Source organism: Phycodurus eques, chromosome 14 (genome assembly GCF_024500275.1).
Source record: "Phycodurus eques isolate BA_2022a chromosome 14, UOR_Pequ_1.1, whole genome shotgun sequence".
Classification (NCBI taxonomy): domain Eukaryota; kingdom Metazoa; phylum Chordata; class Actinopteri; order Syngnathiformes; family Syngnathidae; genus Phycodurus; species Phycodurus eques.
The window spans coordinates 816,078-839,202 of NC_084538.1; the positions used below are offsets into that span (position 1 = coordinate 816,078).

Sequence of the window (23,125 nt, forward strand, 5' to 3'; positions counted from 1 at the left end):
GCCATTGCCCGGGAGCCGTGGGAGGAGGCGCCATTTCACGCCCCTCAGCAGCAGCACCACCGAGTCGGTCAGTGACAGCCAGTCAGTCATCGGAGCGGCGGGCTGTCACCTCATCGTCGGTGGGCCGCGCGTCGACTCGCGTCAGCCGGCCTCGTCGCGTTTCCCTTCCCGCTTCTAAAGCGATGGACAGGCCTGTCCTGTCACGAGCGGCTCCGTCTAAAGCCTGGGCAGTGTTTGACAGCTAATGCTATGTGAGCTCGTCTTTTGGGGAAACGGATCCCGTCCCTGACGCTGGGGGTGGGAGACTTAAAAAAACAAAACAAAACAAAACCAAAAATCAGCTCCTACCGCCGCCTGATCGCTCTCCCGTCATCCGTCTGCTTCGAATCGAGGACCCAATTTAGCTCCATTGGCAACGGATGTCCTAGAGAACGGTAAGACGGCCACGGGCTAATTCCCGCAACGCTATCGAGCTCCTGAATGAGGTCGATAAACCGGCATTGCGCTGTTCTGTTCTTCAAGTGTGACGATTTTAAACTTGTATTCGAACTATTCGTCATGTTAAATAAAATCCACTCGTGGGCTGACGGCGGTAACAATGATTCCAGGAATTGGTCGGGTGAAAGTGTTTCCTGTGAGTCAAGAAGATTTTTCAGGCGTACTGGTTCTTCAGGTTCAACGGTGCGTGTGCGCGGAGGCGAGGCGAGACAAGAAGCCTGTCAGGCCGCCACAGGCGAGCTGCTCGAGCGCCCGCCATTGATTGGTATTCCGCGCGGTGCTGGTGGAGGCTCTTGAAAGGTTCTTGTGTTGGGACACAGTGGACGCCAGTGTGGGATCCACAGCTGGGCCGATGATGACGGTACCGCGAGGTGTCTTCGACCCACTCCCACTGATTAACATTTCAACATGCGCTCGTGACGACCTGCAGGCCTCCCGACAGCCATCTACTCCCCTTGAGTCCTGCTAACTAAACTGGTCGTCCTGTTCTCGTTGCGTGTGTAGACAAACCGTGGACAGCCATGACCAACCTGCATTCAATCAGTGCACTGCACACGAGTGTGGTTCTTCTTAAAAGCACCGTTGCCCCGCTTCCTATTTCTGTCATGTGGAAGTGAAAGCTCAAAGCAGATGTTGGCGTAAATGCTGGCCGTAATGTTCCCACCGCAAGATTTCATGCTCCAGTTTGAGATACACGGCACCTATTTTCTCGTATAGCGGCCTGGGGTGTTGCTGGACTCAACTGCAGAGAACAAAGGCGCTCCGTGAAGAGGGAGACAGACCTTTTATTGGATTTGTACACACGCTTGTTTATAATGTCAAATTTGAAAAGAGAGAGTTTCTCATTCAAAACACGGGGGGAAATGCTGTGTAATTCTTTACATTCTGTTTAATAATAGCATCCATCCATTTTCAGTAGCGCTTCTCCTCACGTGGGTCCCGGGCGCATCCCAGCCATCTTCATACGCCCTGAACCGGCCGCCAGCCAATCGCAGGGCACATACATGCATACAAACAAACAACCACTCGCACTCACATTCACACCTACGGGCAATTTAGAGTCTTCAATTAAGCTAGCGTGCATGTTTTGGGGACGCGGGAGGAAACCGGAGTGCCCGGAGAAAAGCCACGCAGGCGCGGGGAGAACATGCAAACTGCACGCGGGCGGGGGCCGGGGATGGAACCCCGGTCCTCAGAACCGTGAGGCGGTCGTTCTAACCAGTCGGTCACCGTGCCGCCTTTTTGGACTCATGCAACAACAACAAAAATCACAGTTAGTAGCCCGTCATTTTTAATGTTAGTTAGAAGAGCAACAATTTCTAATGTTGTAACTTTGAAAATATATCACAAAGCCTGTTAAATTATTCAACAGACAATTTCTCACCGGACAGTTTTATTATTGTGAGCATGGCATGATTATTGCTGCAGTATACGAATGTAAACGTTGGATGGACGGGGATAGAAGTGCACGGTAATATAAGATGCGAAGGTGTCTTTTTCACAAAAACCTGCGGGGAAACGCGCGGAAACTACGAAAGCTTATTGCGAAGGACTCCGCGATCAAGACGAGGTTTTTGGGTAGTACCCCTTTCACCTCTTCGCCCCACCTGTACCGTCAGCCTTCCTACAATAGCGCAATAATTATCATACCGTGATAAGGCCAAAACGTGAGATATAGCAAACATTTGCGTGCACTTGACCGAACAGGGCAAGCAAAAATCTTCGGGCAAGTACCCTAAAAAGTTAACGTCGAGCCCTGGTTTGGTGATGTATGTACGGTTGCATCTCATTTTGAGCATTTGGGTCTGGTTTTAGCTCATTGTAACCGGTTCAATCTGGTTGTGGGCAGTTACATTTGGTCCCATCTTGCGGTGGGTTGTCATCATGTTACTTCAGGTTATCTCCTTTCGTACAGTTAATTCAGGTTACATCTGGTGGTAGGATGTTATAACTGTTTGAATTCAGTTCTATCGGTTTCTGTGCAGTTCCATCTTCTGGTTGATTGTAATAGTGTTACTTTTAGTTACGTGCGCTAAAGTCTCATTTTGAACTTGCTTCCTTCGTGATTTGACAGCTTGTTGCGGCTGGTTGTACGAAGTTACATCTGGTTGTAGCTGGCTATAAACTGGTTGACTCCCGGTTACACCTAGTTATGGATCTCATGGTTGGCGTCTGGTATCATTTGGCTATGTCGTTAAATCTAATTTCCTAGAATTGCGTGATTTGGTTATAGCTGGTTGAATTTGATCTTGTGAAAAATAGTTTTCCGGTTGCATCTGGTTACGCCTCAGGATAGCTGCTTGTATCTGGTTATGTTCCAGTTGATTTGATGATCTAGTTGCCACTCGTTGTAGTTTGTGGGTTCCATTTATTATTTATTTTTTGACAGTTATATTTGGCCCTGCAATCTCGTGCAGTACGCATGGTCCGCTTCCTGCTGGGCCGTCAGCTGACGTGCCGCAGGCTGGGCCGGCGCCCCCCCCCCCCCCCCCCCCCCCCCCTTCACGCGCCCGTTCTTCTCCGTACTTGAAATGTTTTCTCTGTGCGCTTGATGTTGACCGTGAAATGTGTTTGGAGGCAGGTTGTGGCCCGGCTGTGACATTGTTAACAGTGTTGACATAGAGGTGTTCGGTGTTCTGTCCGCAATCACGAGTGTGCTGGGTAGCTTTGCGATGTTTTATTGCGTCGAAGCCTGCCGACATTTATTCTGCGGCAGCTCGCTCATAATCCTCTTTTCGATAGTGTGAAAAAATTGATATAAGTCGAGATGGAGAGGAACAGGGTGCCACGGATACTTTGTGCGTTTTTTTTTTTTTTTTTTACAGAACGGTGACTTATCTACATAGATTTGGTGTTTTGAGACGACCGATCAAGCTTTTATTTGTATAGCGCCTTTCGTACTTAAAAAGCAAGACAAAGTACTTCACAAGGCAAACGATAAATGACACGAACTCAAGCCTCCCACCCGGCCGCAGTGTCCGAGTCCCTGCGGCACCCAACACCCGTGCGTAAAAATAGTTACGTTAAAAAGATGAATAAATACATAACATAGCTATTGAGACGTGGCTGAGCGCAGTGAGGACGCGCCACAGTGGGGGAGGGGGCGTCAGCAACACAAGCTGCGGGCTGACGCCCCCCAAAGTGAGGAAACACTGGAACGTGAAAACAAATAAAAGCACAAACTAAAATAAGTCAAATTAACAAAGACTACAGCAGATGACAGAAATGCGAAAATAAACAAGTACATCAATACATAAATAAAAAGATTAATAGCATACTACAGTATAACAATAATCAAATTGTCTCAAATAAATCGACTGTACACGTGCAAGTGCAGCACTGTTGCATCTGATGACCGAGTTACATCTCCAACCCCAATTCCAATGAAGTTGGGACGTTGTGTTCAATAAAAACGGAATGCAATGATTTGCAAATCATGTTCAACCTATATTTTTCATGAATACACTACAAAGACAAGATATTTAATGTTCAAACTGATCAACTTGATTGTTTTTAGCAAATAATCATTAACTTAAGACTTTTATGGCTGCGACACGTTCCCAAAAAGTTGGGACAGGCTCATGTTTACAACTGTGTTGCGTCACCTTTTCTTTGAACAACATTCAATCAACGTTTGGGAACTGAGGACGCTAACTGTTGAAGCTTTGGAGGTGACGGAAAAAAAAAAAGACGTCGCTTGGATGGCAGCGTATGTTTCTCCGAAACCTTTATGGTACCTTTCAGCTCTGGTTCCATTTGGCTAATGCAGAGTAGTTTCCCCTTGTTAGATCTTGTCGTAGCTGGTTATGTACGGTTACATCTTATTTTGTGCAGTATGGTTTTAGCTGAGTGAATGCTACTCGTTACATCTGATTATGTCGTTATAGCTGCTTACATTTGGCTATGGCGAGTCGTTACATCCTGTTTTGTGTGTTTACATCTGGTTATGTACAGCAAATGTACATGTGGGTGTATATCGTTCTAGTTTCCAGTTAAATCTGGTGGTGTACGTTTCTTTTTGCAGTCACATCTAGTTAAATACAATTGACATCTGGTTGATGCACAGTAGTTACATCTCCTGTGAGAAATGGTTACGTGCGGTTGCAGCTAATTTTGCGCAGTTGACATCCTGTCATAGCTGGTTTCATCTGGATTCATCCCGTTACAAATGGAATATTGTCCAGTCCTGTACAGTGCACTCAGCCACCGACATGCGGAGGAAGAAGCAGTTCTTCCTTGCAACGTGAAAAAGGTTTTCGTAAGCTGCGACCTTCACAGTACACGAGGCTCGTTTGGATTATTTGCAAAAGATTTTCTTTTCGAATGTCAAAAGCAGCCAAAGAACACACGCTCGTTCACTCACCTCGAGCATTAGTTTTGTGTTTCTTTCAAGCTCGGCCAACAGGGTAAGTTGAGAAAGTCAACATCTGCAGGTTCGGCGTTTGAATCCATAAAACATGTGAAATCACCTCCCTCTCGCCCCTTTCATCACAGTCCGATGTCACTTGAGGTGTCACGGCGACACGGCCGCTCGCATCACGCCCTCTTCTATGATTCTCGCTTTCAGGATGCGTGAGGACATGTCCGGCGTGGTGTGCGTGAAGGCGGAGGAGGAGCCCGGCGAGAAGCTGTCCCAGGATGAGATCATCTCGCGCACCAAGCAGGTGATCCAGGGCCTGGACGCCCTGAAGCAGGAGCACCGCTCCATCCTGGACGGCCTGCTGGGCACGCTGCGCTGCCTCAAGCGGGACGAGGAGGGCGTGCTGGCGGAGGAGAAGTCGCGCATGATCCGCAAGTCCCTGGAGATGCTGGAGCTGGGCCTGAGCGAGGCCCAGGTCATGATGGCCCTGTCCGGCCACCTGAGCTCGGTGGAGTCGGAGAAGCAGAAGCTGCGGGCCCAGGTGCGCCGCCTGTGCCAGGAGAACCAGTGGCTGCGGGACGAGCTGGCCGGCACCCAGCAGAAGCTGCAGAAGAGCGAGCAGAGCGTGGCGCAGCTGGAGGAGGAGAAGAAGCACCTGGAGTTCATGAACCAGCTCAAGAAGTACGACGAGGACCTCTCCCCCTCGGTGAGTCCTCCTCCGACAGTCTACTCGTCGGCTGTGCTGGGAATCGCATTTTCCTCTGCAGCGAGTAGAGAGAGATTTTTCACGGCCCGTGCCGATAATTAGTAGTCCGGGAGGCCGATTAGCGATACTTGGAGCCGATGTTCGTTTGCGGTGACGGGGGAAATATTGCCGTCAAACTTTGGAATAATACAAACCCCGATGCTTAACTTTGGGTAAATGCCTTTTATCATGTTTATTCAACAGCGTTTGGACTTTTCAACATTTGTTTCAAAATTCAAACAAAAAGAGCCGGCGCTCCCAGTGTGCTCAGCCGAATGTCTTATGACGTTCAATGAAAACTTCAACAAATGAATAGCTTTCTCCTCGAAGAAAATTTCACTACAACTCAAGTGTTAATCTTTCACTTCATTTAGTTTCAAGTTAAAAAAGTTCCAAGCGTCACCAGCATCTCTTAGCAAGTTCACTGAAAATTGAAAGTTTTAACTTCTCTTATCGGCTGTCGGATTTAAAAAAAAACAACAAAAGCCTCTAAATGCCAAATATAATCAATCGGTCTATGCCTATTAGCGAGGGGGCCGTTTTGGACGTGTAGCGGCTGTCGGGCTGAAACAATGAATCGTATCATTCGATTACAAAACAAGGTTGAAGCAAAATCTCTCCGCGAGAAAAGAATGCATAAAAGACAGAGAGAGTGTGCATTTTCTTCTTCAGGAGGAGAAGGACTCGGAGTCCAGCAAGGAGACTCTGGATGATCTCTTCCCTGATGATCATGACGACCAAGCGCAAGGCAGTAAGTACACTAAAGGATTTTGTGTACTTGTGGGACCTACACAACTATGCCCCATCTGTGATTTGTTTTTTTTATTTGTTATTTTTGTTCCCCCTCTATCACTCCTGGTCAACCAGTAACATCACAAAGTAGGAGCACGAGGTAGCTGGTGGCTAAATGCTAGCATGGTTTGTACAGCGATTTGGACAGTGTTGCAGCTCCTTCCATTTGTTGTATGTGTTGTACATTTTTCTTTTGTGCCCCCCCCCCCCAGCGAGGCCGTGCGGAGGAAATGTTCTCTTCTGGCTGGGTAGTTTCTAGCAGAAGAGCAGAGACAAATATGAGAGAGCGCAACATAAATGGCGGTCAATCCCGCATAATGAGAGAGCTATGGCAGCGCTCCCCCGAGTTAGTTTGGGGTCGCAAAGGATTTCCCTTTTCGTTGTCCTAGCCATAAATCCTTTTCAGATGCACAAATAGGATTTTAAAGTGCCACAAGGACACGGACGACATTTTGGTGGATTCGGGTTACCGCAAAGCAAAATGCAAAAATCAGATGGAGAATATTGATTGGACTTGCAGTTTCTATGAAAACATTTTGAATTCTTTTGAAATAAACGTCTACTATAACTTGTTTTTTTTAATGTGATACAATGATATTTTACATTTATGTCATTGTATTTATTCTTTCTTTGCTGTAATAATTGTATAATGTATTATAAAATGTTATGTTTTTGTTTTTTATGAAACATTTAATATTATCATCTATGAATATTTACCGTACTATATTATTAAACCCACTCATTGAAGTATTTATGATAAATGCTTCTATTTAACGCACGCGGGTCGCGGGCACGCTGTACGCCCTGAACCGGCCGCCAGCCAATCGCAGGGCACATCGAAACAACCAACCAGTCGCACTCCCGTTGGCACGTCTTTGATGAACCTAAACCGGAGTTTATATTTGTTTGTTTGTTTTTTTGAAATGGTTTTGTTCATATATTTGTTATTAGATTAGAGATGAGATGAGCTATTCAATTTAATTATGCTTTATTCAATCTAATCATTCTAAATAGTTATTATAGATGATTAAAACATTTAGAACTAGACTTTACACCGATTTTACCGGGCTTATCGGTATCGGGCGATATTTAGCATTTTGTTGCTGATCGGTCGATCGGCTTTAATGTCATAATTCGACCATCCGATCGATGACGTCATCGATGGGCTCCGCAAAAGACATTTACTGCGCGTCGCTGCGTGCGCAGTATATTTGAATCCAAAAATCGAGTTTCTTTTTAGCCTTGTCGCGTGTCTTTTGACGTAGTACTGTTCATTTCTGACGGCCAAAGAAGTTATTTAAAAAAAATAAAAATAAAAACATGTAAAAAACTTCGGCGGTGTGGGACAGACCACACGTAGTCATGCCCGCCGGCTCAGACTACGAGACAAATTTGCTCTTTCAGGATTGCACTATGTCGGACTACTACAATAAAATCTTGTATTCCGATACTACCGCATCCGTTTTTTGACGATCGTTGGGCTTTATCTGGTCAACTCAAATGCGACCGGATACACTCGTTACCGTGGCGACGACGACAATAATGGAACGCCGCGTGTGTTTGTAAGAACAAAATGGGGGGGGAAACGCGTGTTGGTGGTCGGCGGTGTTCAGGACAGGAGAGGACGTTGGTTTTAGGCTCGCTTGAGGGACGTTCACATACTCTGAATACGATACGGCTCGCAAGCAGCAAAAACGTTATATAGCCTAGCAAGCTCGCGGTAGCACGAACAGTTGGACGTAAACATGCCGCCGTTCTGTCGAATCGTGCTCTCTAACGTTTCGGTGTGGGCGAAGTCTAAAGTAATTGAATGACAGTACGTTAGCAGCCATTATTTCTGTCACGTTGTCATGTCGGTTTGACCTGACTGATTCGAATACACGTTGTGATCAGAGCAGTGATTTCCAACCTTGATGGAGCCAAGGAACATATTTTGCAATTGAAAAATCTCACGAAACACCAACAAACAAAAATGTCACCAAAGGTGGACACATGAATGACTGTATTGACTTCCTGCCATCTAATAGATGACCATTTATCATTTGTTCTGTCTGTCACTATGCCTCGCTGGCATAAATAGAGGAACAAAGAAATATCATTTTTTGAGCAATTAAGTACACAAGTATATGCGGTAAATGAACAGGTCATTTAAATAGACACATTCCTCCATCTTGTTATCGTTTTTTTAAACTCGCTGATCGGCCCCCCAAATCCAGATCGTGTCAAGCCTATTTCGACCATATCTGGTGTGGATAAGAGGTTCAGGAAAGGGTTGGCTTTATTTCTATTTGAATGCCTTTTTTCTTCGCTATTTTTGTACATTGTATTTTGGTGTGTCCACAAGTGGAAGACCAAAGGGTGGGGCGGAACTCACAGCTTTTGCATACGCGTGTGTGTGCGTTTGCATTGTGTCCGTCAGCGTGTTTGACTTTGCCTCCGATTCCGCTCGCGATTCTTGTGCTAAATTTTGCGCTCATTCTCCGGCGTCCGTCCAGTCCGGCCGGCCCACGGCGGCGCGGCGGCGGCCGCCGCCCGGCAGGGCGGCTACGAGATCCCGGCCCGCCTGCGGACCCTCCACAACCTGGTGATCCAGTACGCCTCGCAGGGCCGCTACGAGGTGGCCGTGCCGCTCTGCAAGCAGGCCCTGGAGGACCTGGAGAAGACGTCGGGCCACGACCACCCCGACGTGGCCACCATGCTCAACATCCTGGCCCTCGTCTACAGGTCGGTCTCAAAAGAGATTCTGCGAGGGGACGTTTCAAATCAAGTGGGCTGGGGGGCAAACTTTCATCTTGAAAAAAGTTAATAACAGACATTTATTGGCATGTAATCATTTGGGACTATAAATGTTTCATTGTAATGAACCGATTATTTACTCAAATAAATGTTTGTAAAATGTATGAAATAAATATTTCAATAATACAATGATACCGCATGTTGTCATTGTATTATTTATCATTCATGTCATTGTAATCCATTCAAAATGTTGAATATAAGTTTAAAATTGGTAATTTTACAATCAACCGATTGTTTAGAGAGGTTAATGAATGATGCAGGGATGGACACATTTTGTGCTTAAGCGCCACATTCGATTTTTTAAACAGACAGGTAAAAATAATGAGAAATGTTTCAGCGGTGTGCAAATTTTGTTTAAATGTGTATGTAAACTAGTTAATTTAATGATATCATTTGGGCTGTTCGATGCCACTTTTTTCAGACCGATACAGAGTACCAATACCACGAGTACTTTTGATACATACGATGTCGACGAACACGACAGATAATGGTGAACAAAAACTTTTCTTTGATGATTTGCCCATGTATCAGACTGTTGCAGTGTAGCGCCAACTACTGGCGAGGAGGACTTAGTCCACGTCAGATGATTATTTATTGCCTTGAGTATTGGTGGCTGGTGTCAGCAACCTTCACAAGTACCGTCATTTCTGGTGTTTTAATGCGCACCCCCCAACGTTGACCTCAAAATTCTGGAAAACCCTTCTACCTATGTATCATGCATTTTTACAATGCATGATTTTGCTTCTACCCATATGATAAAAACATGAAGTATTTTTTGGTTATGTTTTTCAAATATTATTCTGAAGCCAAGCACTTTATTTGAACACATACTTTCTTTCTATTTATTTATTTCTTTTGAAATACACAGCCCTACTTTTATTGAGTGAATGAGAAAACACACAGTTGTGCTCATATGTTTGATAACCCAGGCAGAATTTGTAAGATGAGTACAATTCTTTCAAGAAAACAAAGGACCTGGCAAAACACATTTAATTGAATTTGAATTTGATTTAAATTAAACTGTCAAGCATTTGAGAAAAGCATTATCATTAAACAAAACATAACCATACATAAATTAATGATGGTCGTTGTTCAGTCATCAGTTGTATTTATTAGAAAAAATCAATACATAAACAAACATTTCACAAATTCTGCCTGGGTATGTCAACTTATGAGCACAACTGTACATATATGCAGTCATACATACCCCTGTCATATTGGAATGAAAGTGTAGGCTACACCTTTCCCACAACCACTAGGTTGCGCAGGCATATTGGACTGAAAGTGTACACCTTTCTCATAACCTCTAGGTGGCAGTGGCATATTAGAATGGAAGTGTACAGCTTTTTCATAACCTCTACATGGCGGCATACATTTATAAAATGTGAAAACATTTTTCATTTTCCCCTATACCTATGTATAATGCCCACTATTGACTGTTGACAATTTTAGGGGGATAAAAATGCGCATTATACACAAGAAATTACGGTACCCGATACCATGAAATAAGGCCGGTACCGGCCTTATTTCGCTACCTGGTATCGGTACTTGCCCATTCCTATATATAATCGTAATTAAATCTTATTTATTTGATTGTATTATTTATATTACAAACATTAATTACAATTAATTAACCATTTAATTTAGTAAAATAAGTAAAACGTTAAATGTATGTACAAAATCTTTTAGTGGACTAATATTAATCTATGAGTATTTTTTTTAATGAGTAATACATTTTGATGAGCCAATTTTAAGGAAGGGATGAATGAGCATACTTTACCCAGTCGTGTTTTAAGTGGCCCAATAGTGTCTAAAAATGTTGTTTTGTGCTGCCAGACTGGTTGCTCGACGACCGTCAAGGTCCTCGTGGAACCCGGCGAATACGCCCAACGATTTACAGTACGGCGTCAATGTCCCGACTGTCTGAACGGAACAAAAGAATGACCCAGACCTGCTGGAAAACTATTTTAACGGGTTCCTCTCGTTTTTCTCCCTCCTCCACAAATCTCATGTGTTGAAAGGTTGCCGTCTTTTGGTGAAGTGTGGGAAACGGCGGTGCAGCAGCATCGTGTTCGTGGGAGTTTTACGGCTGTGCTCTGGTGTGTGTTCACTCGCAGGGATCAGAACAAGTACAAGGAGGCGGCCAACCTGCTGAATGACGCTCTGGCCATCAGGGAGAAGACGCTGGGCCGGGACCACCCTGCTGTGAGTTCATGTTACCCGCAATCTTGTTATTATCGGTCTGGTCTGCTATACCATTTAAGCCTGTCGACAGAATGCGTAGAATATCAAAATATGTTCATACAGGAGGTAAAAGCGCTGCATTTATTTTGTGGATCTGGGAGCAGTATTACAATCGTGACTTGAGATCAATTTGTTCTGTGATCATGCTGTAGTGTAACACAAATCATCTTTCCCCATGCAAATGAATAGAAATGCCATGGATCCCTTCCAAAAAAATAGCACTCTGTTATATTGTACTTCGTAAAAAAAATACAATAATATCATCATTAAAAGAGTTCAACTGTTTTTGCCGCTTTTATTTTTTTTGCTTCAATTCAATGGACATTGTGCTGCTGCTTCTGCTGGAGGGCATTATCATAAAGATATACATGGAGACTCCTTATTCCCTATAAGTTGTACTAATATTAGTCGTTTTATGCAGAGGATAAAGACTACATGCCTGTGAGTATTTTTACATTATATGCCTACATGTGTTGCTCCACCATTTATTTTCCAATATTCACTGGTTATAACACCAGCACTTAGTTGTTATTCATTAGCCCATCTATGGAGTTTTCCATCATGAGTTAGCATTAAGCTAGCTGGGGCTATGTGATTGTCTTCAGCAAAGCAAAGCAAATTTATTGATGTAGCGCATTTAGGAAAAACATATGATAAACATTTAAGAGAGAGAGAAAAATACAATTAAAATGACGTACAGTGCGAGGAAGATCGTTTGAAAGTGGAAATGCTCTAGAAAGCATGAGAAAAAAGAAGAGTTTTTAACCTGGACTTAAAAACATTCACACTTGGGGCTGATGTCACTTTTGTTGACAACTTCTTCCATTTGTGTGCAGCATAACAGCTATAAATTGCTTCACCAATGTTTGCGTCGGACTCGGTGCGCCACTATCTGATCGGAGTCTGCTGATCTCGGAGCCCTACTGGGTTTATAACCCGTTAGCATTTATTTTATGTATTCAGGACCTAAACCATTTGGGGATTTACTTTAAAATCTATCCTCAAGCTGACTTGGAGCCAATGTAGAGACTTATGAATTGGAGTAATATGTTCCGACCTCTTTGTTCTGGTGAGAACCCGAACTGCAGCATTCTGAATGAGCTGAAGCTGTTTAATGCTCTTTTGGGAGAGCCTAGTCAGAAGACCATTACGATAGTCAAGTCTCCTTGAGATAAAAGCATGGATGAGCTTCTCCTGGTCTGCTTGGGACATGCAAGCCTTCACTCTGGATACAGTATGTCCCTCAAATGGTAGAAGGCAGTTTTAGTCATCGATTTGATATGACTTGAAAATGAGGTCGGAATCGATCAGGACTCCAAGGCTTCGGACTTGGTCTTTGTTTTTTGTTTTATGACTCCAGGTATTTACGAACAGCAATCCTCTTTTCTTTACTTCCAAAAACAATGATCTCAGTTTGGTTGTGGTTTAACTGAAGAAGGTTTTAGCTCATCCAGTTATCTGTTTTAGACGGTGACAAAACACCCCAATGGAACTATAGTGATGTGGAGACACTGCTAGATATACGGTAACTGTGTGTCATCTGCATAGCCGTGATAGTCAACATTGAGGTTCGGAAGAATTTGACCCAAGGGTAGCATACACAGGCTGAACACGAGGGCTCCAAGAACTGACCCTTGTAGGACCCCATAGGTCATTGCCATTCTATGAGACTGAACACTTTAAAGCCACAATGTGTAATTCTCTTGGGTTTAGTTTGGCAATATACTTCAAGTGGGAGGGCCAATAAAAAGAATGAAGCCTGTGTTTTGAAGATTTGTTCACTATCTGCCAAACGGCTACTTGAATCCCCACCACCAAACAATGCTTGGATCTGAAATCTTTGTCCGTGAGCCAAAGCATATTGGGTCGCTGATTATGTTTTCAAAAATATTGTTCGCATACTGTAGCATTCATTCTAGCAATATTGTGACAATTCCAATCCCCGTGATCATTTTGGTCACTACATTTTCCTGCCGTTTGATCTCCAGTCCCGCTAATGGGTTCCGTGTGTTTTCAGCGATGAAGCCGAGCTAACGTGCTAACTTCGTGACTTAGTAGAAGCGCATCTTAATATTTGGCGATTTCGACCCAGCCGGGCTGAGTCATTGGCCTTGTTTGCCCAGCCTGTCATCGCCCTGACCTCTTTATTTGTATCTCTGTTCGCATTCAGGCGGTCAGGGAACCAGGACGCGCTTTCTGTCTTTCCGATCGATAATATTGATTTTAGCCGCCTCCCTCGCAGGCAACACGGACGGGCGTTACAGTGGTTTTCTTCTCAGTGGCCTTCATCATTCTTAGAAGCTTATTACAGCTTTTCGTGCGTGTGTACTTGAGCACCCTGACACTGGATGATGATGATGATGATGATGATAAAGTCGCACACGTGTATATGAAAAGCAAACGAACCGTGTTAACCCCTTCAGGTGTGGACCTTCAGCAATCGCCATTTTGTGAGGTCAGCCCCCAATCACCTTTCACCTTGATTTCACAAAGTGATCCCCACAGAAAATCATCCTCTTCCTCCTCACTCTCTCTTCCACAAACAGACCTGAGCTTCAAGTTCTTCTCTTCGATTGGTCAAATCCCTAAAGGAGACATATTATGCACTTTCTTTCACCATTGAAAGCTGGTCCCACAAGTCTTACTAGCGCGTCTGTCACATGCGTTCATCAAAATGACCCGAGGATCAAAAGTTATAGCACATATGCACACACTGTCTTCTTGTTTTGTGTGAAACTAGCCCGGTGTGAGAGGGCTCACTGGTGGGTACACTTTTGTTACCGTGACGAACGAGGGCAGAGCGAGGGCACGGCTTCTGCTTGCGGCGGGTGGGGGGGTGGGGAAAATGAAAACATTTTCACTTGTTGAGGTAGCACTTTAAGCATTTTCACCCTGGGGGCACTTTATACACGACACTGCCTTCTCTACACTTTATACATGCGACATTTCCTACACGTCGCAATTAGTGTGCGTACATGTGGCGCACGCAGCGGAGACATCGACAAACAAATTCCTCCACCCGTGCTGCGTCGACAACTTCGAGTAGGTGCCGTTTATCAGAAGCTAACACAAATCTACAGATCCAACAAAAGCCATTAAAAAGTCACATTTTCCATAATATGTCCCCTTTAAAAAAGACAAAAGCACCCGCACATTCTATTATCTGAGCATCGCAACAAGCCGACCCTTCCTCCTCTTCCTCTTCCAACTCTGAAATTTCACCACCAGAGGGGATCAAATGACAAGGCGTCCTTAATCAATGACTTCCTCTCTGAGCGCAATCCGACTTCCTCCCCAGACCACAGAGCTCGACGTTTGACGCAGCGGCGCCGATTTGAGGCCCGCCGCCGCCGCCGCCTTCGTTTTGAAAGCTGACAAAGGCTTGTCTCGTTCCCGACAGGTGGCCGCCACCCTCAACAACCTGGCGGTGCTGTACGGCAAGAGGGGCAAGTACAAAGAGGCGGAACCGCTGTGCAAGAGAGCGCTGGAGATAAGAGAGAAGGTGGGAAGTTTTCATTTCTACTTTTTTTTTTTTCCTTAAAAAGAAAAAAAAAAAAAGAAAAAAAAAAAACGGGCTACCCTCTCATCCACCGGGGTGATCCCCAACGTACAGGCGCCGAGCCGGGGGGCACTAAGTATACCCGCACCTGCTCGGCGCCTCTCACCCTGGCCCCAACCCCTCCGGAGAGGACCGGTACCAGAGCCCGAGCCCGACTATATCTCGTCGGAACTTCTCGACCTCGCGCACCAGCCTGGGCTCCTTCCCTGCCAGAGAAGTGACGTTCCAGGTCCCTCGAGCCAGCTTCTGTGTCAATAAATTAGTATGTGGTATTATAGTTTTCAATTCCAAAAGTGAAACTCGTATACAGCTTTGCATTGAGACGTGGCTTGAATTTGTTTCATGAGCAAACTCGTAACTAAAGACACTCGTCTCGCAAATCTTCTTTCCCCATTGAAATGAATGGAAATGCCATTAATCTGTTCTAGCCTCCCCCCAAACGTTTATTTTTTAATAAGAAAAATCGCACTCTATGAAACATTCTGTAACAACATAATTCAATAGAAACGTAAAGAAATGAGTTTTTTCCCCACATTTCTTTGCTTCAGTTTCGTGGACATTGTGCTGCTCCTACTGGGGCAGCATAATTCATAGACATATGGATATACATCAAAAAGGTCACAGCTCCTCAGTAAGCCGCAGTAATATTAGTTGTTCTTTGCAGACCATGGAGAATATATTCTTATATTATGTTATCTGTCTACATATTGTTGCTCTACCGTTTGTGTTCAGATATCCGTTGCTTGTAGGGTAAAAAGTATCGCCACACCGAGGCTTGTTTTGTTAGCTTGTCAATGGCGTTTTGTATTTTGTGTTACCATTAAGCTAGCGGATTTTTGTAAGGCAAATTTACGTTGTTTGGTTCAATACACAAAGTGTAATTCTTTGTTTTATGTTTATTTTAACAGTAAACTTCAAGTGAAAGTGGCAATAAGTTTTTGCTCGCAAGTCCAAGGAAAAAATCGTGCGAGCGATGGCTCGTATCTCCGGCCTGCCGCAAGTAGCGGAAATCACCATTTCATTTACGCCACCTCAAAAAGATTGAAAATTGCCTTTACATGCTACAAGATGGCAGCAAAGCACTACATGAAGTGCCTCAACTTGCTTCAACCTAGTTTTTGGCACCCGGTGGCACAAAATCAACAAATGGTCTTTTCAGCAAATAACAGAGGAGCCGCAAGTAGATGGAATCGACAAGTCTTTTTGTTTTGCTGAAAAAAATCAAGTGTATTAAAATAAGTACAAGATGTTTTTAGGAGACAAGATGAATTCACACGGCAACATTTTGCGTGTTTGCAGCGTACCAATACAATTTTAATCAGCAATTTTTTAAATGGTTTAAACCGGAAAGAAAAGATGTAGGCCAGCAGAATACATTTAATCGTAATAATAATAATAATACAAATCCAGCTGTTCGATGGGGTCACTTTGTCCTACAACGTAACAGGTTTGTTTCAAACCAGGAAACAAAGGCGGAACATGTGTTGAATGTAGCACACGTGGCGAACGGTTAACCAAATGGCGCACGCTGTCCAAACGTTTGCTCGGACCCTCGCCTTGAGCGCCCCCTGCTGTCGTTGCGCTCCAGGTGCTGGGCAAGGACCACCCGGACGTGGCCAAGCAGCTCAACAACCTGGCCCTGCTGTGTCAGAACCAGGGCAAGTACGAGGAGGTGGAGTACTACTACATGCGAGCGCTGGAGATCTACCAGACCAAACTGGGGCCGGACGACCCCAACGTGGCCAAAACCAAAAACAACCTGGTGAGGAGGAGTGTGTCTTTGGGCTTGTTTGCCAAATCCACCTTTTGATGGCACTGTAACACGTCGTCCGCCAGGCCTCCTGTTACCTCAAGCAAGGCAAGTTCAAGCAGGCGGAGACGCTCTACAAAGAAATCCTCACACGAGCCCACGAGAGGGAGTTTGGCTCTGTTGACGGTAGCTAGGCCGTGCGCCTGTCTCGATTGTCCACACGCACGCCAAGCCACAAACACGCACGCACTTGTGGACACAAATGACGTTGTTGTTTACACCGCAGGCGAGAACAAACCCATTTGGATGCACGCCGAGGAGAGGGAGGAACAAAGCAAGGTGAGGAACTTGTCCTATCTTTGTAGCCGAGAGCTGCTTGTTTTGCGAGTGCTCTTGAGTCGGAGCCGGCAATTGGAGCACATTTGATTGATTTTCCAAATGCTATTTTCATTCTTATAAACAAGATTAGTTGATATTTTTTAATTATTGCTGAAATGGTGTGAGCTTTGAGGGGAGGTAGTAGTGTAAATAAGCCAACACAGGCTACTACTAGCTGAGCACAAACAAAAAGAAAAACAAGTCCAAATGTATTTATTGTATTTTCGCTGGTGAAGGCAGTCCTTCGTCACCAGGCAGTTGAACTCTCGTATCGAGCAGTACCCGCCCCCTCCTCGTCTGCCGGGCCAGTGCCAAACACGGCTTTTGTTACCATGAAGTACTTATTGAACGCTGAGTCTAAAAAAAAAAATAACCCCACGTTAAAAGTCGCTAATGGATTTCTGCAAGAAGATCAACGCTCCCGTCTCGGACGGTCACGACATTGCGTCCATGTCTCCCTCTCCTTTGCCCACCTCAGTGCTGCGTTTCCTGGACGTGACACCAACTCCGCTGAGTTAAGCCCCACTGATGTTGAAACCGGTCGCCGTGGTAACTTGGGTTACTATGTGCGTCGAGTGTAGCGGCTAAATCGTATCCGGAAAAGCTGCAGTAAGAGGTCCTTATTAAATGTTTCTATTGATTTGAATAAATGCTATCATCACATGTAAAAACCCAGAATATTTTGTAAAACAGTACAAGAATTCCACAAAAAGAAGGTCATTTCAGTGCCTGGTCGGAGCCACGCTGGCGTCTCTCTGCCGTCGCGCGCTATCGCCAAAACCACCACTTTTCAACACTGTCGATAATTACAAAATACAACATCCCCACGTGGAGACTCACCAATAGTATTGATTTGCGATAAGATTGAAACTTGCGAGGTTTCGGCCTGACGCCAGCGGTATCCTCGAAGTTTACGTGAAAAATCACTGAAATAAGATCTCTGAATTTAGAGTTTTTACGAGGGTTAAATCATTGTGTGATTGAAAGAAATCACCATGTTTGAAATCAAACAATGCTCCGTTTTTTTCCCCCCAGGGCAAGCAGAAGGACGGCTCACCTTTCGGAGAGTACGGAGGCTGGTATAAAGCTTGTAAAGTCGCCAGGTGATTTTAAAACCATGATGACAATTGAACAGTGGAAAGTGTTTGTTTGAGCTCAGGTGATGTGTTGTTGCCGCAGCCCCACCGTCACCACCACGCTGAAGAATCTGGGCGCGCTCTACAAGCGGCAGGGCAAGTTCGAGGCGGCCGAGACCCTGGAGGAGGCCGCCGTGCGTTCCAGGAAGCAGGTGCCGCCGACCGCACGCACGCAAATGACGCGTTCGGAACCATACTTGGGCCGCGTGCGCCAATGACTTTCTCATTGTTTGTATTTTCTATCAAGCGGTCAGTAGCCGCACACAAGAAGAAGAATGTCCAAAATGTCGCTTTGTGCATATTTACAACATTGGGCAATGAACTGTATCAATGTATGTGGCCACCGTACATGAATATGAAATCATATATCGTCGCTGTCGGGTATGCAAATATGATCAATTTCACATTTTTTTCATACATCAATAATATTGGTCTGTCCCCACGTCCTCTGTTGTCCAATTGAAAGATGTGAAAATAGCGTGAGGACAGAGAAGGGTTGGTCAACTCCGCCTCTTCCCTCACGCTGCGGGAGCCGTGTGACATGATGGCGCCTCAAGATTGAAAGTTAGAATTTGAATAATAATAATGTGATCGTTTTTATATTTATTGCATCACTCCTGCCTGAAAGACCCTGGAAAAAGTGTTTGAGAAGATAATGTATCCACAGTCAAAGGCTTTTTCTCCGGTGGGGGGCCGACGTGAGCGCATACTTTGATGTGAGTGGGTGCGCTACAAAAACTCAAAACGTTGCCAAGAATATTTGTCTTATTTCTAGTCAAACCTAATAAAAACAAAATAAATGATAACACTTCAAAACAAGGCTCATCACCTTTGTAGACTGCAACGAGCCACAAGCACAGTCGACCGAAGCGCGAGAAGGAAGGAAGGCATTCCACGCTTCTATGCTGCATGCTCAGGGGCGGCGGCGGCGGGAGGGCACATGCGACTTTGTTGTTATTCAAAATGTCCACCTGGGCACGAGGGATGAAATAGAACATCCTTTCTTGTTTCTCTTGAAACAAGTGAAATCAGTCCAGGAAAAACAAATGCTAGTGGAGTTGTTGTCGAATCAAAAATGCTAAGAAGAAAAGCAAAACTTACTCCACTTAATCCATTTTTTCCCCTAGTTATTTCAATCAAAATGAGCTTGACACAAGGGAACATTGTCTCAAAACACGTGACTGTTGAGGTGATCAATCCTATTTGAAGGTTTTTGCGTTTTTGCAGTGTGGTGCTGGTGGCGTGGCCTGGCCTGGCATTTTAAGCAACAACAGCGTGATCAATTGTTTTGTTTAGGATATTAGTGATTGAAAATGATTTTTGGGGTGGGGTTGCTGTTACTGCACAACGGTATATGATAGCGATACAAGGTATAATACCTGAACGGTGCGGTGCGCTCTTTGGTAAGTCCAGCAAGACGACGTCCTTAAAAGTAGCCTTTTTGCGGCAATATAAAAAAATTCAAACAAAACTATGGGCTCAAGCGTTCAAAACGGCAGAATTTTTTGTCAATCAATTTTCCTTGTATGTTGCTTGCCTATGCCAACGCACTAAATATGCTAAGTAGCATCACAACTTCCTCCCGTTGCCCATGTAAGGGCGTGTGACCGCAAGCTGAAGTTGCAGTACATCGCCAAATTGCTGCCATGCCACAGAAGACTGAATTGAAATCATTATTACGATTGAATTCCCATTTTCAAGTGTTCCTGCCCTGGGACAAATGTTTGATTCACAATCATTTTGAGTATAAATAGTGCATTTCGGAGTACATTCTCAACACAATAATAGCTCAAAATGGAACCTTGGACTAATAGCTGGAATCCTTTTACGGTTCAGGGTCTGGACACGGCGCACAGGCAGCGCCTGGCCGACGTGCTGGGCGAGCCGGAGGCCCGCGAGAAGCAGCGCAGCCGCGAGAGCTTGACCTCAGACACGGTCAAGTACGAGAGCGGGCCCGACGGCGGCGAGGAAGTGAGTATGAGCGTGGAGTGGAACGGGGTAAGTGCAGTACACAGCCCTCGCCAGCCATTGTTGTTCACACTCAGCGTTGGTACTTTATGGTCGCAGTCGTCAGAGTATGTTGTTGATTGACTGGGAGGAAGCTGCTGTAGCCTCCTGTGGTACCTTGACGAACAACTTTGGATATTTTTCAAGTTAAGAGCCGTTGCTTGGTTGAGAATGCTGTGATGCCCTCGCATGTGGGAAAGGAGAGCCGCAGTTACCGATGCAACGATTACAAAATGAGAACACTCACAAGGAGCAGACGCTCACGCTGAAATAACCAACCAACCGGTCGACTCCAGATCCGGACGTCGCTCATTAAGCCACGCCCCTTAAAGGCACACACCGAGCACACAAATACTACAGTACGTACAGTAATTACACTTTATGAACATTGTTTATTTCTTTATATTCTCTCATGCTTTATACACAATAGTGCTATTTGCTTCTTAATTAAAAAGCTGAACCAATTTTTTTCGTTGTTGTGGTGATGAATGGCATTTCCATTCATTCCAATGGAGGAAATCGACTTGATATACCACTGGCGTCAAACTCGCCAAACAATAGTTGAACAAACAACTTTTTACTGGCTTCTTATTAGGGCTGCCACTAGCGAATCATTTTAGAATGGATTATCCTATAGATTTCGTTGAGTAATCGCATTTTATTCTCATTGAGGGCTGGACTTCTATCCTTAAACTGGGTATGTCGGTCCTGAGTGTACAGCATCAACTGTTCAGAATTTAAGACGACAAAAATAGCGTTTGCTAAGGTAAAAAAAACAAAACGCTACGATGCAGCTCACTCATACATCATGTTACATGTACATTACACATCTAATAGTGTCTTAAAAATCACTTACAGGCGCGCCTGTGTTGTTTTTGGCAAGGTTTTTCACTGGCCCAACACTGCATGCGTCTGCAATAAATATCCTTACGGTAAACATGGGCAGTGGCCAAACATGGGTGGCAAAATATGCTTTTATTGATATTTGATTGAGAGCTTGGTCACGGAATGAATTCAACCTGCGAGTCAAGGTACCACTCGAGTTCCATCAAGCAGTACACTTTGGTTCCGTTCAGTATGGGACTCGTTGCTTGTGTTTGGAAATCTTTTTGGCATCCTTATGTTGGAGTGCCAGGTACAGTTTTTAGGCTAACGCTATGAAAGGTTTTCGGGATAGCTTGAAACCATATCGTACCGTACCGTACTGAACTGAACTGGACTGGACTGCGTGGTGGAAACGTGCGCAGTCCGTAGATATTCGAGATGCTTTCTGTGCTTCTTATAGCAAGTGTCAGCTCATCTAAGCACCAAATAACTTTTTAGTGTTCTTGTAGCTCCTTTAGTATTACACACGTCATTCTTTCACTTGTGACTCTTTTCTGTCTAAAATGTCCACTAATGCCGACAAAAATGCTTACTCAGCTCTCAGACTGCTTTCGTATCATCTCTCCACGCCACTAACGGCACGGCATCTAGATCTGCGGCTTTCTTTGCATAGCGGCAGTAGTCGTAGCTACGGTGGCCCGGAAGTGCAAAACAATATAACAAATTGCGAAACACTTTTACATTTCAGAAAACACATAAACAAAAGCAGAACGGCTTTTTCAGAAGACGAAACAAATTACAATTGAGACAACCCGGAAAGGGCGGGTCCCGTTTCACAGACATTCTTGGCAATTCCACGGCCTTTCTCGGCAAGACCCGCCCCCGCTTCAACGGGATTGGCTCCTGCGTCGCGGGAAGGGTGCATTTTGATCGAATGTAAGCTGGGACGTGAAGACGAGATGAGAATTTGGAATCGCGTCAAAACCAGCGGCCGACCGATCGGCCGCTCGAGGAAACGGTCGCCAAATCACGCACGCTGCGCCGTAGTTCAATCGGCTTCGGCGGCGGTGCTCGGCGTGCGCCAGCCTTAACCGCCGTAACCTTAACGCATCCTAAACTGCTTTAACCACCAACCCTGGTCCCAAACCTAACCATAATAAACGTCTTTATACATTTAAAAAAAAAAAAAGATCTTATATATGTATATATACATCTCGTTCCATCTGCGTAGCCTACCCTTCCCGCGATGCAGGAGCCAATCATGTTGAAGCGGGGGCGGGTCTTGCCGAGAAAGGCCGTGAGAATATCTGTGAAATGGGAGCCTCCCTTTCCGGGTTGTCTCAAATGTAATTTGTTGATGTGTTTTCTGAAATGTAAAAGCGTTTCCCAATTTGTTCTGTTATTTTGCACTTCCGGGCCACCGTACGTAGCGCCCCCGAGACAATCAATCGGCATCTCCTGCTGTGTCAGCCATGTTGTCAACAAACGGGGTGACTTAAAAGTGCCTCTGACCTCCATCTCCACTATGTCAACACGGGCTCTGTACTGTACGCCGACTGGCTGTTCGGTGTGTGTGTGCGTGTGCGCGGGCGCGTGGCGTTTTCTTCCGCCTCTGCTGGACGTCTGAGCGGAAAACAGTCGACAGCTTGTTCGATGTTTGGCTGGCTTTCATTTTTAACCCTCCTGTTTTGTTGCGGGTCGCGTTGACGTATTTTGGAAAAAAACACGTCTAAATAGGAAAACAAGTTGGATAATAATACTACGACTCCTACTCTCATTTTTCTTCTTTTTTGTCTTTTAAGATCTATTTTTCAAAATTCTATATTATCATGTCGTCTTCATACTTTTCACGTCTAACCGTCCTATTATGTTGTGGGACGAGTTTTAGATGTGTTTTTACATCTGAAACTCGTCCCACAACATAACATAATGTTAGGGATACTTTTGCTGGCCTTATTTTAATGTTCTTATTATATATATGTTGCATTATTTATAATCAGGCTTTCATGTTTAATCCTATTAAATTGTAAACGTA

General features: G+C 44.8%; 1 protein-coding gene across 13 annotated transcripts in view; it reads left to right on the top strand.

Moving 5' to 3' along the window:
• Window positions 1-23: 23 nt before the first annotated feature.
• The window catches only part of klc1a (kinesin light chain 1a), a 34,122-nt gene continuing 11,020 nt past the window's right edge, over window positions 24-23,125 (top strand). For 7 of the 13 annotated variants that reach the window (XM_061697204.1, XM_061697209.1, XM_061697208.1 and 4 more), the window contains exons 1-12: window positions 24-434; window positions 5,066-5,564; window positions 6,276-6,354; window positions 8,891-9,119; window positions 11,309-11,396; window positions 14,836-14,937; window positions 16,583-16,756; window positions 16,831-16,930; window positions 17,031-17,083; window positions 18,158-18,225; window positions 18,302-18,410; window positions 20,095-20,256. In XM_061697204.1, the coding sequence (XP_061553188.1) occupies window positions 5,067-5,564; window positions 6,276-6,354; window positions 8,891-9,119; window positions 11,309-11,396; window positions 14,836-14,937; window positions 16,583-16,756; window positions 16,831-16,930; window positions 17,031-17,083; window positions 18,158-18,225; window positions 18,302-18,410; window positions 20,095-20,256 (1,662 nt within the window). In that variant the 5' untranslated portion in view covers window positions 24-434; window position 5,066. Of the gene's footprint in view, window positions 435-5,065; window positions 5,565-6,275; window positions 6,355-8,890; window positions 9,120-11,308; window positions 11,397-14,835; window positions 14,938-15,048; window positions 15,471-16,582; window positions 16,757-16,830; window positions 16,931-17,030; window positions 17,084-18,157; window positions 18,226-18,301; window positions 18,411-20,094; window positions 20,625-23,125 lie in introns of those variants that run through there. The other 6 variants (XM_061697212.1, XM_061697205.1, XM_061697213.1 and 3 more) reach the window with 3 other exon arrangements.